General features: G+C 49.1%; 1 protein-coding gene across 1 annotated transcript in view; it reads left to right on the top strand.

The window, feature by feature from the left end:
* LOC135218472 (uncharacterized) overlaps positions 1 to 16438 on the top strand; it is a 124918-nt gene that overhangs the window by 47544 nt on the left and 60936 nt on the right. The window contains exon 3 of the mRNA XM_064254797.1: positions 10036 to 10209. Coding sequence (XP_064110867.1) covers positions 10036 to 10209 — 174 coding nt within the window. The remainder of the gene's footprint in view (positions 1 to 10035; positions 10210 to 16438) is intronic.

Below are 16438 nucleotides of genomic sequence, written 5' to 3'. Positions count from 1 at the left end.
GGTACACTTGCCTCCCTCTTATAAATTTGGTCCAGAGGTCTGACCATTGATCCTGTGGTGCACTCCTCGATCAGCTGGGCAGAGACTAGGATCCCTCCCTATGCTTTTACGACCAGGGAGGGAACCAAGGTCGGACGAACACCAGTCTGTTCATAAGACTCAGATTCCACCCACCAATAAGTGAGTCTTCCTATTGTTAAAGGACCGATGGTTTGTATATGTATTGGAACAAATCACAATTTGTCGAAAATTGTATTTTTCCTAACTATGCAAACCTGAGGTCCTTTACACATAATTCCACCTCATGCCACCCCTCACTCTGTGTTTTTCCTGGGCCTCTTCGCCCAATCCGTCTAGCGTAGAGGAGGGCGCTAGATACCCCGACATTCAATTGTATTCGGGGTCTTCCGTTCGCTCGGGGGTGGGGGGGGGAAACCCCTCCTAATCACCCGACTGTTGCTTCCTCAGGTGCTCCTGCTGCGGGCGACGACCTCGGCCAGGAGTGGGTGTTGCTGGGTCTCCAGGGCACGCCGAGCGTCCAGGGGCGGCTCTATCATCTGGCTGGTGCTGTTCCAGTCACCCATGGAGCGGTGACCACTACTACCACCACTGTCTCGACCCCAGGGTACGCCGCCCCTCCTCACCTGGTCTACACCCCGCACGTGATGTCAGTGATTCCTACGGCCGCTGTGCAGGCCCCGATCGCTGCCGTGACGAGGAGAGGCGTGCCTCCCCCTCCCGGGTTCTTCGTGCTGCCAACCCAACCGAGATGTTGTGACACCAGTTTTTATCAGACATAATCAATCAATCAATGCCAGCCCCTGACTTCCGATGCCCGAAGAGCTCGCCCCTGGACCTGCCGCCGGTACTCAAGATGTCGCTGGCTGCTGCCCCGTCTCCTGCCGTACCTGCCGCTCCTGCTGTTCCTGCCCCCTGCCGACGTCGTTCCAGCCCGTGGTGTTGCTGTCCCAGTCGCTGGTCCTTCCAGACAGGTGCAGCCTGGCCCTGTTGCTTCGGCAACAGCCCCAGCTCCATCCTGGGTGGAGGACCTGACATCTGTCCTGAGGGAGCTGACGAAGAAGAAGAAGAAGAGGGAGGTGTCGTTGTCGTCTTCGTTGTCATCTTCGTCGCCTGCTGCCGCATCTTCCCCTTCGACTTCTAAGGCATCCAAGCCGAAGAAGAAGAAGGCTGCCTCCTCCACCCTAAGAAGTCTCCCTCGGGAACTTCTAAGGGCCCGTCTCACTCCGGTGGGACGGGGGTTTCGTCCACTGGTCCTGCTCATCTCTCCTTCCGCAAGGAAGAAGAAAACGGGGACCAGAGGGGTACCGGCTAACACCGGTACTTCCTCGCCTGGTGCTAGGGGGCTCTGCGTCTACACCAGGTTCCGGCCCGGCCTCTCGTTCGCGAGAGGTACCGAGTGTACGGTCTCCTGCGGGCGATCGTGCAGACAAGGCTCAGGCGTCCGAGTTCGCTCGGCGCCAGGACCGAGGCACGGAGCGGAAGGCTGGCGAGAGCCGCTCAGGTGACTCTCACCAGGCCAGCGATCGCTGGTCCCTGACCAGTCACGTGCTGAGGCTGGGAAGAGGTCCCCTTGATCGCAGGAACCAGCCTCGGCTGGTCCCAGCGGTTCGACGCGCCGTGAGGACAGGCACCGGTCCCACCGCGACAGTGGTCTCTGCAGGTCCCCTGACCGCCGCTCCCACCAGGACCAGACGGATAGGAGGACCAGCAGCAGCTCCTCTGACGCACGGGACGGGCCGCTGTTCTCGGTCCTGCCGCTCTCCCCAGGAGAGCCGCGCGACCAGGCCTGCAGCTCGATCACCACAGCTGGTTGGCAATCGCCTGCAGCCGCCCAAGCCCACCGGTTCTGCCGATGAGCGATGGGGGAGCGTCAGGTCTTCCTCTCCTGTCCCTTCAACTTCCTTGGGCTACACCGGGAAGGGCGAGGTGACAAGGAGTGATCGTGAGGGGCGCGCTCCTCACGGTCCCGCTACGACGCCTTATGAGCCAGGCATGGTCCTTGGACCGACCAGGTCGTATGCACAAGTGGTAGGAGGAGACCGGGAGGAACCCAGAGCAACGGTGGGTCTGCCGCGATCAGAGCTGGCTGACTCAGTGCTGGGCCAGGTGGACTCGCTCGTCTCCGGACAAGAGGGTTCGCTACGGTCTGGCAGGTTGTCTAAGACACTTCCCCCTCTACTGCGACAGAGGAAATTCTACGTGCCTACCGAGGATCCGATGCCGCCCAAACAGGTTAACCCGGAGCTAGCCAGGCTAACTCCGAGGGTTTGTCTGCAGCAGCTCCTGTCGGAGAACCTGTGGTTCTCACAGCAGGAGGCACTTGCCCTGAAATCCACCGCCATGGCGGCTTTCCAGGCAGTCTCCTGGCTGGACCTCTGGTCCCTCACAGTGTCCAAGGTCGCGGCCTCCTCTGGGAATATCACTCCTGAAAGGGACCTGGCTTTCGGGAGACTTTGCCAGTCTGGTGGTAGGGCCATCTCCTACCTCGCCCACCAGACGGTAAACCTGTGGGCCAACCTGGTACTTAGGTGTAGGGACGCAGTCCTTACCCGAGTGTCCAGGGCAGCTGGGCGTGAGGTGGCGTTGGGCCTTCGCAACGGACCAGTGCGGAGTTCCTCCTCTCTCTTCCCAGGAGAGATGGTGGAAAGACGTCGCACTGATGACAGTGACCGTCTGGTACACCAGGCAGTATCGAAGGCTTCTGGGCAGCCTCGATCAACTGCGGCCAAACCCAAGAGCTTGGTTAGCGCTTCCTCGGCTTCTAAGACGGTTGCCTCGTCTAAGCCCCGAGGAAAGACTGCCTTCGACTTCTGCCAGGGGAGGTCGCTATCAGCCCCCCTCCCAGCCCTCCTTTCCATGAGGAGGGGAAGGGAAGAAGTCAAAGAGAGGCGGGAAAAGCTAGGGACAGCGTTCCCCTCACCTGCTGCCGGAAGGGGGGGGGTTGCCTGGCGAGCCATTGGGCAACATGGCAGCGCTACGGTGCCGAGACCTGGATAGTAGACGTCCTTCAGGAGGGATATCTACTACCCTTCGAATCTCGGCCACCCCTCACCTCCAACCCGGTCCATCTTCAGACCTACGTTCCGGGAACATCAAAGGACGTAGCCCTTCGACAGGAAGTCAAGACCATGCTGAGCAAGGGAGCTATGGAGATCGTCAGGGATCGGTCACCGGGCTTCTACAGCCGCCTTTTCCTGATGGAGAAGTCTTTGGGGGGCTGGCACCTGGTGATAGATCTCTCTCCCCTGAACCGATTCGTTTGCCAGTCACGGTTCACGATGGAGACGGCACGTTCCGTGCTCGACTCTATCAGGGAGAACGATTTCATGCTTTCAGTGGATTTGAAGGACGCGTATTTCCAGATACCCGTCCATCAATCCTCCAGAAAGTACCTCTGCTTCATCCTCGACAGGACAGTGTACCAATTCAGGGCACTTTGCTTCGGTCTCTCAACCGCCCCACTGGTGTTCATGCGAGTGTTCACGCTGGTGTCTGCTTGGGCCCACTTGTCTGGGACACGTCTTCTGAGGTATTTCGACGACTGGTTAGTCCTGGCGAGCTCCCGCCCGCAGTTGCTACGGGACAGGGATCGACTTCTCGAGTTCTGCCGCAATCTGGGGATTGTGGTGAACTTCGAGAAGTCAGATCTCGAACCCAAGCTGAGGATGAAGTACCTGGGTATGCTGATCGACACGATAGCAGGGCGAGTCTCCCCCGCAGACTCGCTGATCAGCAGATTCAGGGAGGCAGCCGACTGGTCAGCTCAGCAGTGGCAGGTCGTGATCGGCCACCTGTCGTCACTCGAGAAGTTAGTCCTTCACGGGTGTCTTCACCTGCGGTCTCTTCAGTGGAGACTAAAGGAGAGTTGGTCACAGGCAGAGGACCCACCATACTTCCCTGTGTCCCTCACAGAGTAGGTGGGGCAGGATCTAGCCTGGTGGCTGGACAACAGGAACCTCTTAAGAGGAGTGCCTCTTCGCACTTCCCCCCCGGAGATGTTGCCGTTCTCAGACGCGTCCACCGAGGGATGGGGCGCGCACCTGGAGGAGTTGCTGACTGTAGGAGTGTGGGACCATCACGACAAGCACCTTCACATCAACGTCCTGGAGCTCAAGGCAGCGTTCCTTGCTCTCCAAGAGTTCTGGGACCGCTTGATGGGACACTCAGTGATGATGATGTGCGACAACACCACGGTAGTGGCATATGTCAACAAACAGGGGGGCCTAGTGTCCCTCCCGTTGCACCAGTTGACACTGCAGTTACACGAGTGGGCCATGGCTCACTCGGTAGAGCTGTCAGCCCGCTACATGTAGTAGCAGACAACCTCAGCAGTCGGGATCAGGTGATAGGGACCGAATGGTCCCTACACTCACGTGGCGGAAAGGCTCTTCAACCTGTGGGGGCGTCCAGTAGTGGATCTGTTCACCACCCGGCACAACAGGAAACTTCAGGTTTTCTTTTCAGCCGTGCCAGACCCATGGGCAGCTGCAGAGGACGCTCTTCAACACTTTTGGGACAACCTCTTCGCTTACGCCTTTCCCCCCGTTCTGCCTGATTCGCGAGGTGATCAGCCGAGTGCTGGCCACCCCGAATCTTAGGATGATCCTGGTGGCTCCCAAATGGCCCCAGGCCATTTGGTATCAGGACCTGCTGGCTCTGCTTGCAGAAGCACCGAGAGAGATTCCCCCTTGGCACAGCCTTCTCATCCAGCCACACATGGAACGGTACCACCAGTCAGTCCAGTCCCTTCGTCTTCACAGCTGGCTGTTATCCACCATCTCTTGCAAGAGAGAGGCTTTTCTCGCCGAGCAGCAACAGAGATGGCTGGGTATATCAGACAGTCCTCTGCAGCTGTGTACCAGGGAAAGTGGGCCGTCTTCTGTAGTTGGTGTCGTAGACGGGGTGGGGTCTATCTCCTCTCAGAGCCATTCTTCAGCAGGTAGCGGATTTCCTCGTTTTTCTTCACCGAGAGAAGCTCCTCTCCGTCCCCACAGTCAAAGGATATAGAGCCACCATGGCCCTGGTCCTGAAACTGAGGGGAGTGGATATCTCGGACTCGTTCGAGATCTTGCTAATGAGGAGCTTTGAGAGGTCTTGCCCACCCAGGGAACTCAGGCCCCCGGGGTGGGATGTGACTCTCGTCCTTAGGAGCCTGACTCGAAAACCCTTCGAGCCACTCCGAGAGTCGTCAGACAGGGGGTGAACTTCATGGTCTGTCTTTCGATGTAAAGCATTCCAGGGGATGGGTATCTGTGACGCTCTATTTCGTCCCGAACTTCGTAGCTAAGACTCAGAATCCGTCGGTCCCTGACGATCGGTTCGAGTCTTTCACAATCCCCTCCCTAATGGATTTCACCGACAACGATACGGATGAGATGCTGCCTTGTCCTGTGAGGGCGCTACGGTGCTATCTGAAGAGAACTCGGCACCTCAGGCCTGAGTGTCTACGCCTCTTCGTTAGCCCTGGGGTGACCAAGAAAGAAGTATCCAAGAACACTTTCTTTCTGGCTGCGTGAGGTAATCAGGAGGGCGTACGAAGCTGATGGTATCGACAACATCCGTACCCTTCGTCCGAGAGCCCACGAAGTCAGAGGTATTGGTCCTTCCCTTGCGTTCCGCAAGAACTTCTCCGTGGCGCAGGTCCTGAAGGCAGGGGTCTGGTCTAACCAGACCACTTTCACCTCCTTCTACCTTCGGGATATTGCCCACAGGTCCTTGGACACTTTTTCCTTGGGACCCGTGATGGCTGCTCAACATGTTGTGTAGCTTACCCAGCACCCGAGCGGACAGAACAGCATCGAATCCTGGTGTGACTGCATGAATGGATGAGTGAATGAGAGTGTGACTGGCTTCTCTTCCCCATCTTTTTCTCCCCCTCTACCTGTGGGCAGAGGGAGACGGTCGTCACTTCGCTGGAGCAGGATGAGATGCAGGAAAAGCTACTCAACCGAGCACCCATCCTATCCCTTTCATTAGGGATAGGAGTGAATATCCACCACTTCCCCCAACAACAGGGGGGGGGAAGTGGAAGCCAACAAGAGACAAACCCATGACTTTATATTGCCTCTTGCAATAGGAACAAGTTCTTGCTTGCTAAGTTTTAAGAGGTACGCTTGCCTCCCTCTCCCTCTTATTACTTGGGTCCAGAGGTCTGACCATTGATCCTGCGGTACATACCCCGATCAATTGGGCAGAGGCTAGGATCCCTCCCTCTGCTCTTACGACATGGAGGGAATCCAAGGTTGGGCGAACACCAGTCTGTTCTTCAGACTCAGATTCCTCCCACCAAGAAGTGAGTCTTCCTATTGTTAAAGGACCGAGGGTTTGTATTACGTATCGGAACAAATGGCAATTTGTCCAAAATTGCATTTTTCCTAACTATACAAACCTGAGGTCCTTTACACATAGTTCCACCTTATGCCACCCCTCACTCTGCTTTTCCTGGGCATAAAGCAAAGTGACTCCTCTCCTCTCAGTCGCGCTGACTGCCGACTGCCGGACAACCAGTTAACTACCGAACCCCCTTGTTCAAAGCTTACGACCGGTTCAGCTGCTGCTAAGTTACATTCCTATTGTAAAGGACCTCAGGTTTGTATAGTTAGGAAAAATTTTTCAACAAATTGTGATTTTAGAAACCAAAAGTTATTCCAAAATATATATAAAGTGTTTAGGAAGTATCAGAAAATTAATGAGCAGATCAAAGCCCGTTACGTCATGTGGAGTTGGAGGTGACGATGGAGAATAAGTGAGCTCATTAACCCTTGGCCAAAATTATCCAAAGATAATAACACAGGGTAAGAACTTTCCCTTGAACACTCCATATGAATCATATTCATGAGTAGCAGATGATAGGAAATTCAGTCAGTGAGCAAGCAATTAATTATTAGTGCATGGATAAAGGAAATAAAATGAAGATTAGAAGTACATAGCACATGGTATTGTGGTACTATATTTCCAATAAATATAATGCTGTCTTATACGACTTAAAAAATTGCAATGCATTACTTAAGTGTAGAATAGGTTCTGGTTTTACGTCATACTTGACCTACACCTTTTTATGGTTACGTCTCACAATCTCCAATAAATTTATCAAAGAGTTCTTGTTCTGTAATTCGGACGTAAATTCAAACTTCGCTCAGGAACTAGTTTTGTGCATGCAGCGAACGAATAATGTCTCGTCGTGGAATACAAGGTGGATGGCATCGGTCACTCCCTCACTATATACTCCATCTTTTTGTTTCATTCATTCCTTCGTGTTGCTTTTTTGGGAACATTTTTAAATTGCATTATGGCTCCCAAGCATAAGGCAGACTCGAATGATAGGAGTGCTATGAAGAAAAGAAAAAAGCAATCTCCATGGAAATGAAAGTTGATATAATAAGGCAATCTGAAAAGGGCGAAACACCGTCAAATATACAACTGTGTTAATGATTATCAAAGATAAAAAGTGCATACTTGAATGTGAAAAGGATCTTCTCCTATGAAAATATTGGTCTTATTATTGAGATGGAACCATTATAAGTGCTTTGGCTGGAAGACCAGCATCAATGGGATATCCCAGTAAGTCTAATGTTGATTCAGAAGAAGGCTAAAAGTTTGTTTGAAACCTTGAAAAGAGAAAAGGGAGAAGAGAGTGAAAGTGAAGAGTTTGGGGCTAGCAAAGATTGTTTTATGCAGTTAAGGCCTGTGCAAATTTGCATTAAGGTGCAAGGGGAAGCTGCTTGTGGTGACAAGAAAGCAGCAAGTGTATTTCCTAGTGCATTTGCTGAGGTAATCAGGTGTTTAATGTAAATAAGACAGGTTTGTTCTGGAAACAGATGCTTACTCAAACATCATTGCCAAAGAGGAGAAGACAGCACACCAGGCCACAAAATCAGCAAGGAGCGACTGACTTTGCTTCTAAGGGCTAATGCTGCTGTTGATTTCAAGCTGAAGCTTATGTTGGTGTATCTGGCAGAGAATTCAAGGGCAACTTGGAAGGGTCAACTACCTGTCATCTGGAAATCCAACGATAAGGCATGGATGATACTTCATATATTTGAGGAATGGTTCACCGACTATTTTGTGTTTGAAGTGAAGGAGCACTGCTAAAAAGGGGCTCCCTTTTAAGGTGTTGCTAGAGCTGGATAATGTCCTTGGTCATCGTGCTTATTTAGATGACTTTCATCCTAATGTCAAGATGGTTTTCCTTCTGCCTAATACAACTTCCATTTTACAGCCTACGGACCAAGGCGTCATTGCCTCTTTCATGGCCTGTACCTCAGAAGCACATTTGCTATGGCTTTCAGGGCAACTAGGAAGGACAAGAACTTGACTCTATAGGACTCTTGGAAATCTTAATGTTCTTGTTGCTAAAAGAAACTCTTTTTGGTTCTTGCGATAAAGTTAAGCAGACGATCTAGAATGGTGTGTGGAAAAAATTATCCCCCCAATTTGTGTATGATTCCTATGGCTTTGAAGGGTCAGTTGTGGCTGTCACCAAGAATGTTGAAGTGAGCAAGCAGCTTGCTTTGGCAGTGGAGGCTGATGATGTCGCAGAGCTGCTGGCATCTCATGGAGAAGAATTATCTGCTGAGGACCTCATTCAACTAAAAAAGGAATTGATTGAAGAAGATGAATAGACACCAACCCCAGAGAACCAAGAGACTTAGAACCAAGGAGTGAGCAGATGGTTTTGCCCTGATAAGAGGAGAGATTGGCAAAGTTTAAGGCTCAGTACCCCAACACTGCGAGGTGCAATAAGGTTGCCTGAGGGGTCATGGATTTCCTGCAGTGTTTCGTGGAGATTTTGGAGGAGATGAGGAAGGTATCCTTCCGGCTTAGCCTGGAACACTTTTTTTTTTTTTTTTTAAAGAAGGTAGAGGGGCCTGCAAGATATCCAGTACCCTCTACCTCACTTACCCCTCCAGACTCAGCTGCCCCAGTGGTATCTCCAGCACATTTTGTAGGTTCTGCAGAACTAGACGACCCTGCCCTAGTATCTCCAGCACCTTCCTCCACCCAGTAGCCTAGTTAAGCCTTTCTCACCAACCCCCTTTACAATGCCCAGTATGCAAGCCAACCACAGGAGTAGAGGTAAGGAATTGTTTCTTTGTATTTACTGTAAAGTAAACGTAAGGAGAATATTTACCTTTGTACTGTATGTATGTGCTCAGGAATTGTTTTCTTTTGGCTTTTTTTTTATTTTTACTGATTCACATCATTATGTCTACTTAAATTTCGACTTATGAACAAAATCAGGTACGTCCTTGCCTTAGGAACAGATCTCGGACGAAAACGGAGAACATACTGTACACAGTTGACGGTTTTCTTTTGGACATGTCATATGGGCCTTTTAGGAAATATTATTAGTTTGTGATTGATATTTTTTATTATAATAGGTTAATCATTGTAGTACAGTATTGGTGAAATATATAGCATTATATGAGGGTTCTGTCTGCTATATGTTGTATTAATCCTGGGTAAAGTAGAAGCCAGAATGAAATATCAGCCAATTAGCGCTAAATAAGATTGTACAGACTTTATAAAGTGTATAGCACACAAAACTTGAATGTTTTAAAGAAATAATAAGTAGTAATGTGTTTATGTATGAGAGTTAACAGCCAGTGTAGTCATTTTGTTTAGGATTTTTTGTTGAAGCTTTTATGCAGTGTATAAAAGTCTGTGATGTTTGTAGATGTGAATTTTGCTGAAAGATGAGTCAGGAGGCACTGAGATAACCAAGTTTTTGATGAATTAGTTGTGTGGTAAAAGAAGCAAGGAACATTAGAATAGTTTGAAGAGCAGTAGATCTGGAAATAGCGGGATTAAGTTCTACAGGGAGGTCCAGTAGTTCATAGAGAAACTTGTAGTTGAAGACACAAAATAAACAGGAATTTAGGAAATGTAGGCATAAATAAGACACTGTAGATAACTTTTGTTTGCTTCTAATCTTGCGGAGGGTAAATCTGATAATAAAACATTGCCGATGACGATGGTATGTTTAACCTGATAATTGTCTTCCTTGGTTTTCAGACTGCATGTCTAACAGTACAAGAAATGTCAGCTTTCAAACAAATAGCAGGTAGACTAGAAGATGTTGTTTTGCCGATGTTACAGCAGCAGGAAGGACAGTATCAGTGTGGAGAGTCATCTGTCCGGTATATTTCTGTACGTGATATGCAGTCCCTTCTTCAAGATGCAAACATAGTAAGTATAGTGCTCTACATTTACGAGTTTTTCCTTAGATTCATACACCTGAAAATTTAGGTTACTTTTTGCTATTTGCCATTTTGTATTGATCAAGAAAACTGAGAGGCAAAGACTTCTTGAATCTTGCATTGCTTGTGTGAGAAGAACTGATGGATGTTTATAACCAATGCTATTTATTTGTTGGGTGAAAGGTCATTAAATTTGTTCCGACACGAATACAAACCCTCGGTCCTTTAACAATAGGAAGTAGCTAGCGGCAGCTGGAACGGTCGTAAGCTTCGAACAAGGGGAGAACGGTAGTTAACTGCTTGTCCAACAGTGCGCGCGCCCGCGCACCTGAGAGGTGAAGAATCTCTTTTGCTTTCGGCCGCGGGTGTGAAGGACGTGTTCGTCATCGCTCTCTGCCCGCTTCATCGTCGTATGCTTTGTATATATTGTGTTTTCTACTAATGGTTTGTTTGACTTGAAAATGAATCTGTAAGTACACTGTTTTCATTTTCATTACTTATGAGCCAACATGGAGCTATCACTGTAGATGCGGCGGTTTCCGCTCTTTTCATGAAATTGATACCCTTCAATTATGTCTCGGTGCCGAGGGCAGGCGCGCTCACGTCGAGTCATGTATTTTGGGCGAAAAAGTGTAATTGAAAAATGTAAGTACTCTTTTCATTATATTTTTGCCCTGTGCGTTCGTTGCCGAGAGCGTGAATGCGCTCGGCACGAGCCTCTTATTTTGTATGAATAGAATGCAATGAAAATGGATTCGCAATTGCAGTATTCTTTTTAATTTTCATTTATTTAATTGCATCAATTTTAATTTTGGATCAATTTCCGCTCTTACCCGGGAATTGATCCTTACGATTTATTTTCTGTGGAAGTGAAATTGCAAGTGCAGTATTCTGTTTCATTTTCATATATATTTTATGATAGCATCATATTATTATGGATCAAGTTTCCGCTCTTACCCGGGAATTGATCCTTCCCCCTTTATGTTCTAAGAAGTGAATCGCAAGTGCAGTATTGTTTCATTTTCATATTACTTTTCACTGCTGTGGGGGGGTAGGGGAAGCGAAGGTCTGCCAGGAAGTCGTCTGAAAGCTCTCCCGCGACTCCCTTGGTATCCGATTCTTCGTCCTCTTTCCTGCCCCCCGCTCAGCTTCCTCGTTGTATTTTGTATTTGGGGTCTTCCTTGTGTTCGGGGTGGGGCATGTCTCCCCCCCCGTGCGTGAGGGAACCCCTCTTACTAATCTGTCTGTGCTACCGCAGGTGCTACATCCGTGGGAGACGACCTTGGACAGGTATGGACCACTGCGGCGGCAGGGTGTGCCTAGCATCCACGGGCTGCTGCAGCGTCTAGCGAGGTCTGGGGCGGTGACCCATGGAGCGTTCTCCACTACTACCTCCACGACCGCTTATGCTGCTCCCCCCCGCCTGGTCTACACTCCCCATGCTGTGTCGGTGACGCCGTCTGCCGCTACTAGGGCCGGTCGCCGCCATACCGAGGGGGGGTATGCCGCCACCGCCTGTGTTGCCTGCCCCAGACTTCCGCTGTTCCAGGCGCTGGCTGCCGATGATTCTACGAGGCGATGGCTGCCGATGATTCTACGAGGCGATGGCTGGGCCTGCCGTACCTGCCGCTGATGTGATTCCCGCTGCTGGCTTGGCTGTCCCTTGTGTCTACCGCTGCCGCTGTTCCTGCCGCTCCTGAGCTGGTTGCTGTACCTGTCGCTCCTGGTTCCTGCGCCTGTCCGTGCTGGGTCCCGTGCCCATGGTGTGTCTTCCCAGGTCCCAGTCCTTCCGGACAGGTTGCAGTCGGGCCGTGTTGCTTCGGCATAGCCCCGGCTCCGGCCTGGATGGAGGACCTGACGACTGTCCTGCGTGAGCTGACGAGGAAGAGGAAGAAGAAGAGGAAGGTGTCATCTTCGTCTTCATCGTCTGCTGCTGCCTCTTCCCCTTCGACTTCTAAGGCCCATAAGCCGAAGAAGAAGAAGGCTGCCTCCCCCCCAAGAAGTTTCCTTCGGGAACTTCTAAGGGCTCATCCCACGGGGTCCTTCTGCTGGTCCTCCTGCTCCTTCGGGAGCGGGGCCCGTCTCCCCTTCCGTAAGGAAGAGATAGACGGGGACCAGAGGAGTACCGGTTAGCACTGGTACTTCCTCGCCTGGTGTTAGCGGCGATGCCGCTACGCCAGGTTCCGGCTCGGTCTCTCGTTCGCGAGAGGTTCTGAGTATACGATCTCTCGCGGGAGAGCGTATAGCCAAAGTTTTGGCGCCAGAGTTCGCTCGGCGTCAGGACCGCGCACGGAGCAGAAGCTGGTGAGAGCCGCTCATGTGACTCTCGCCAGGCCAGCGGCCGCTCTCGCAGCGACCAGCTGGTAACCCTGGTAGACGTGACTGTCTGACCAGCCACGGGCTGAGGCTGGGAAGAGGTTCCCCCCTCCCGATCGTTGGTGCCAGCCTCCGGCTTGGTAAACCAGCGGAGTAAATGACCAACGCGCCGCGAGGACACGCACCGGTCTCACCGCGACATTGGTCTCTGCAGGTCTCCTGACCGCCACTCCCACAGGGACCGGGTGGATAGGGGAACCAGCAGCAGCTCCTCTGCACACGAGATCGGGGCCGCTGTTCTCGGTCCAGCCATTTCCCTGGGAAACAGCTCGACTAAGCCTGCAAGTTGGCGATTGCCTGCAGCCCTCCAAAGCCGCTGGTTCTGCCAGCGAGCGAAAGAGGAGCGTCATGTATTCCTCTCCCGTGCCTGCAACTTCCTCGGTTTCCACCAGGAAGAGCTGGGCACAGCGGGGTGATCGCGAGGGGCATGCCCCGCACGATTCCATCACGACGCCGTAAGTACCAGGTACGATCTTCGGACCGACCAGGACGTATGCGCAAGTGGCAGGAGGAATCCGAGAGGGGTCTACAGTGGGGCCTCGCTTAGTCACGGATCAGCAATCACGGATTCAGTTAATCACGGGTTTTTCCTTGGACAACTTCTCAGTCTATATATCGCTGGTATGAATCACAGCATTCGGGCTTGTCGGTGGTAGGCTAAGCCTGGTCCGGTTCCGATAACCAACAAATGCATGAACAGATTCACATTATGATATTAACTGACAATAAAGGTAATAAAACCATTCTCACCTTATATATTATTGGCATATCTTCATAATATATAGCCTATTCATGGAATAATTCCACGTCATTGACATCAACTTGTAGTTGAGCAGCCAGCAGAAATGTAAACATTGAGTTACACTTCACAGCACCTTTGTTATTCTTAACCTTTTAGAAATGTTAATAGTAGTAGTGTAATTACAGTAGTAATGACATTTAGGAAAACATAAATTTTCAATTCGAACTTCATTATTGGTTTGGTATAACGTAATCAACATTATTGTTTTGGTATAACGTAATCAACTTCTCTGAACACTGCAGTCATACAAACGATAATTGTCATAGATTATCGTATGTTGTTTGCAATCGGCGACGAAGCGTAAACGTAATAAAACCATTTTTACCTTATATATTATTGTCATATATTCATAATAAAACACAAATCTTATATATTTATTGGCATATCATAATAAAAAGCCTCTTCAAGGAATAATTCCTTGGGGGAATCCAATTTTTTCCAAAAGACAAAAATACACTTTACATGTTTACAGTATACAATGAACAATGATTACTTTATTTTGATGTGATTACATTAATATTACAGTATGTACTCTAAGCAGTACAGTAACTATTTTTTATCATAAATGTATATTCATTCAAGAAAAAAATACATATGACCACCGTGACGTCACCGTTCTACAAAGTACCGATGTATTTTTACGTAAGTATCCTCTAAACTCTGTCATAAATCACTTTACTTACTTTTTTGTGAAGCCCAAATGCTACGTATATTCCAGAAAATTAACGAAATCACGAATTTTATCATAGAGCAAGATTCACTAATTACTGTTTTCTTCTTCTTTTCATGACTAAATGCATTTTTAGGATAAACTCATTTACAAATTTTCAAATACTATGATGTAAATAGCAAAATCTCCTCTCTCTCTCTCTCGTCTCTCTCTCTCTCTCTCTCTCTCTCTCCTCTCTCTCTCACATCACTTACAGAAAAAAAACTATAATACCGATCTATTATTATCGTAATAAAAGAACAAGATGGTCCCCGAAAGAAAAAAAATATGTGTTGCCATATTTTTATTCTTTCTGTGATTTACGAAACTGTGCTTCAATACAACTTTTATAGTTGACTCAATGATTATCACATATTATAACAGTATACAAGAGAATATCTTCATCACTATCCATGTTTTATTTCTTATCATCTTAAAATATTTAAAATACAAATTTCATTGTTATTCTCGAGCTAAGATAGTCAACAGTACTCTCGTCAAGCTGTTCTCTCAAGCTATTCAAGTTACTCTAGTCCTAAGCTGCTCTCTCAAGCTATTCAAGTTACTCTCGTCACAAGCTGCTCTCTCAAGCTATTCAAGTTACTCTCGTTCACAAGCTGCTCTCTCTCTCTCATCTCCTCTCTCCTCTCTCTCCCCTCTCTTCTCTCGATTCCCCATCCTCCCTGTCTCTCTCTCTCTTCTCTCTCTCTCGTCTCCGTCATCAATCTCATCTCTCTCTCTCATGAAATATGAATTCGTATCATCATAATATCCCAAACTATTATGTACAAAGTTAATAATAATAATAATTCCATTAATAAATTAGTTTCTTTTAGGAACTAAATTGTTTTCCAAAATGATTCTTTCGGTAATAAACGTCCATCAGCTGATTCTAAACGTAAACAAAAGACAAAACTAGATTTTTATTGCTGTATTTTGCTGTTTACACATTAATATTATAGTTGGGTGCTGTAATCATTACAGTAAATCATGTTTTTTTTTATCATAAATATGTTCATTCACAAAATAGATATACTATGTACTTTGGTGCAGCAGCCAAATCATGAAAATAACAAGGAATTGTTAGGTAATTATACTTTTGTTTGCTGACTGAAGGGGAAATTGAAGATAGGAAAGAATAACTTTGAAACTGTCTTGAATTTAGTTTAAGGTGATAGTTGAAGAAATATTTGGTGCTTGAACTAAAGTAGGTAGTTATAAACACTGAAATAGTGGTCTTGGTGGGTTAATTATTAAAAGTAGGCGGTTTAAACAAGCAATTTTTTCAGGGGGGGTACCAGGATAACACGGGTATTTACTTATCACGGGGGGTTCTGGGCCCTATCCCCCGTGATTAACGAGGCCCTACTGTATCGCAGTTCCTCCTCCTTAAGGGGGAGGTTCTCGGAATGCTCTTGTGCGAGGGGCTTGACGGTCCTACTCTACAAGATGCTGTGACTTCCGAGATCCAGAGGAACTTTGTCGAGTCATAGCGCTGGTTCGTCAGCGCAACGATCTCGGGGAAGGATCGCCGCTCCCACCAGCAGAGCCCACGTCTCGGCTCGAGTCGTTTTGGGGCCCGAGAGGGAACCCAAACCGACAGTGGGTCTGCCGCGATCGGAGCTTGCCGATTCTGTCTTGAACCAGAGTCTCTCGTCTCCGGATAAGAAGGCTCTCTCAGATCTGGCCGGTCGAACAAGCTACTTCCACCTCCTCTACTGCGACAGCGGTGTTTCTACGTGTCTTCGGACACCGTACTTAAATACCCCTTCGGTCCTCCTGAGAGGTTTCGACCTCGAAGAGGCCTGGAATGAGTCGGAGGACGGTATCGGCTCTCTCCTGTCAGGTGTCGATCAGCCCCACCCAGACGACGTTCACAGTGGCGGCAGTCTCTTACCTACAGTGCGAGTTCGTAACCCTCCTCGGGAAAACTTTTTTCTCCTGACGATACGTTTTCCCAGACTCTGAGAGGCCGGCGATGGCTGCTCCTACTCTTCTCCAACTGCTAGTTCCACTGGGAAGGCGAGCGAGTATCCAATTCTTCCCCCATTCCCTCTCTCCATACGGCTACGAGGGAAAGGGGAGGGATCCTACAGAGATTTCTCTGTAGGATCCCACGTTGGGGACTGCGCTACCGGGGGGGCCTTCGGGTCCTACCTGACGTAAGCCCCTGTCGTTGAGGAGGGATCCTGCCCCATCCTCGATTTCTACAGGAATCGAGAGGACCACCAGCCGATATCGTTTGACGAATTTGGTGGGGGTTTCGCAGAGTGCTTAGAATTCTACGGAATTTCTAGCGCATTCAGAGGGTTCGAGTTTTTTACGATCTCC

This window comes from Macrobrachium nipponense, chromosome 9 (assembly GCF_015104395.2).
Source record: "Macrobrachium nipponense isolate FS-2020 chromosome 9, ASM1510439v2, whole genome shotgun sequence".
Taxonomy (NCBI): Eukaryota; Metazoa; Arthropoda; class Malacostraca; order Decapoda; family Palaemonidae; genus Macrobrachium; species Macrobrachium nipponense.
The sequence above is the reverse complement of the archived record's forward strand: the minus strand, read 5'-3'. Positions and strand labels throughout refer to the sequence as shown.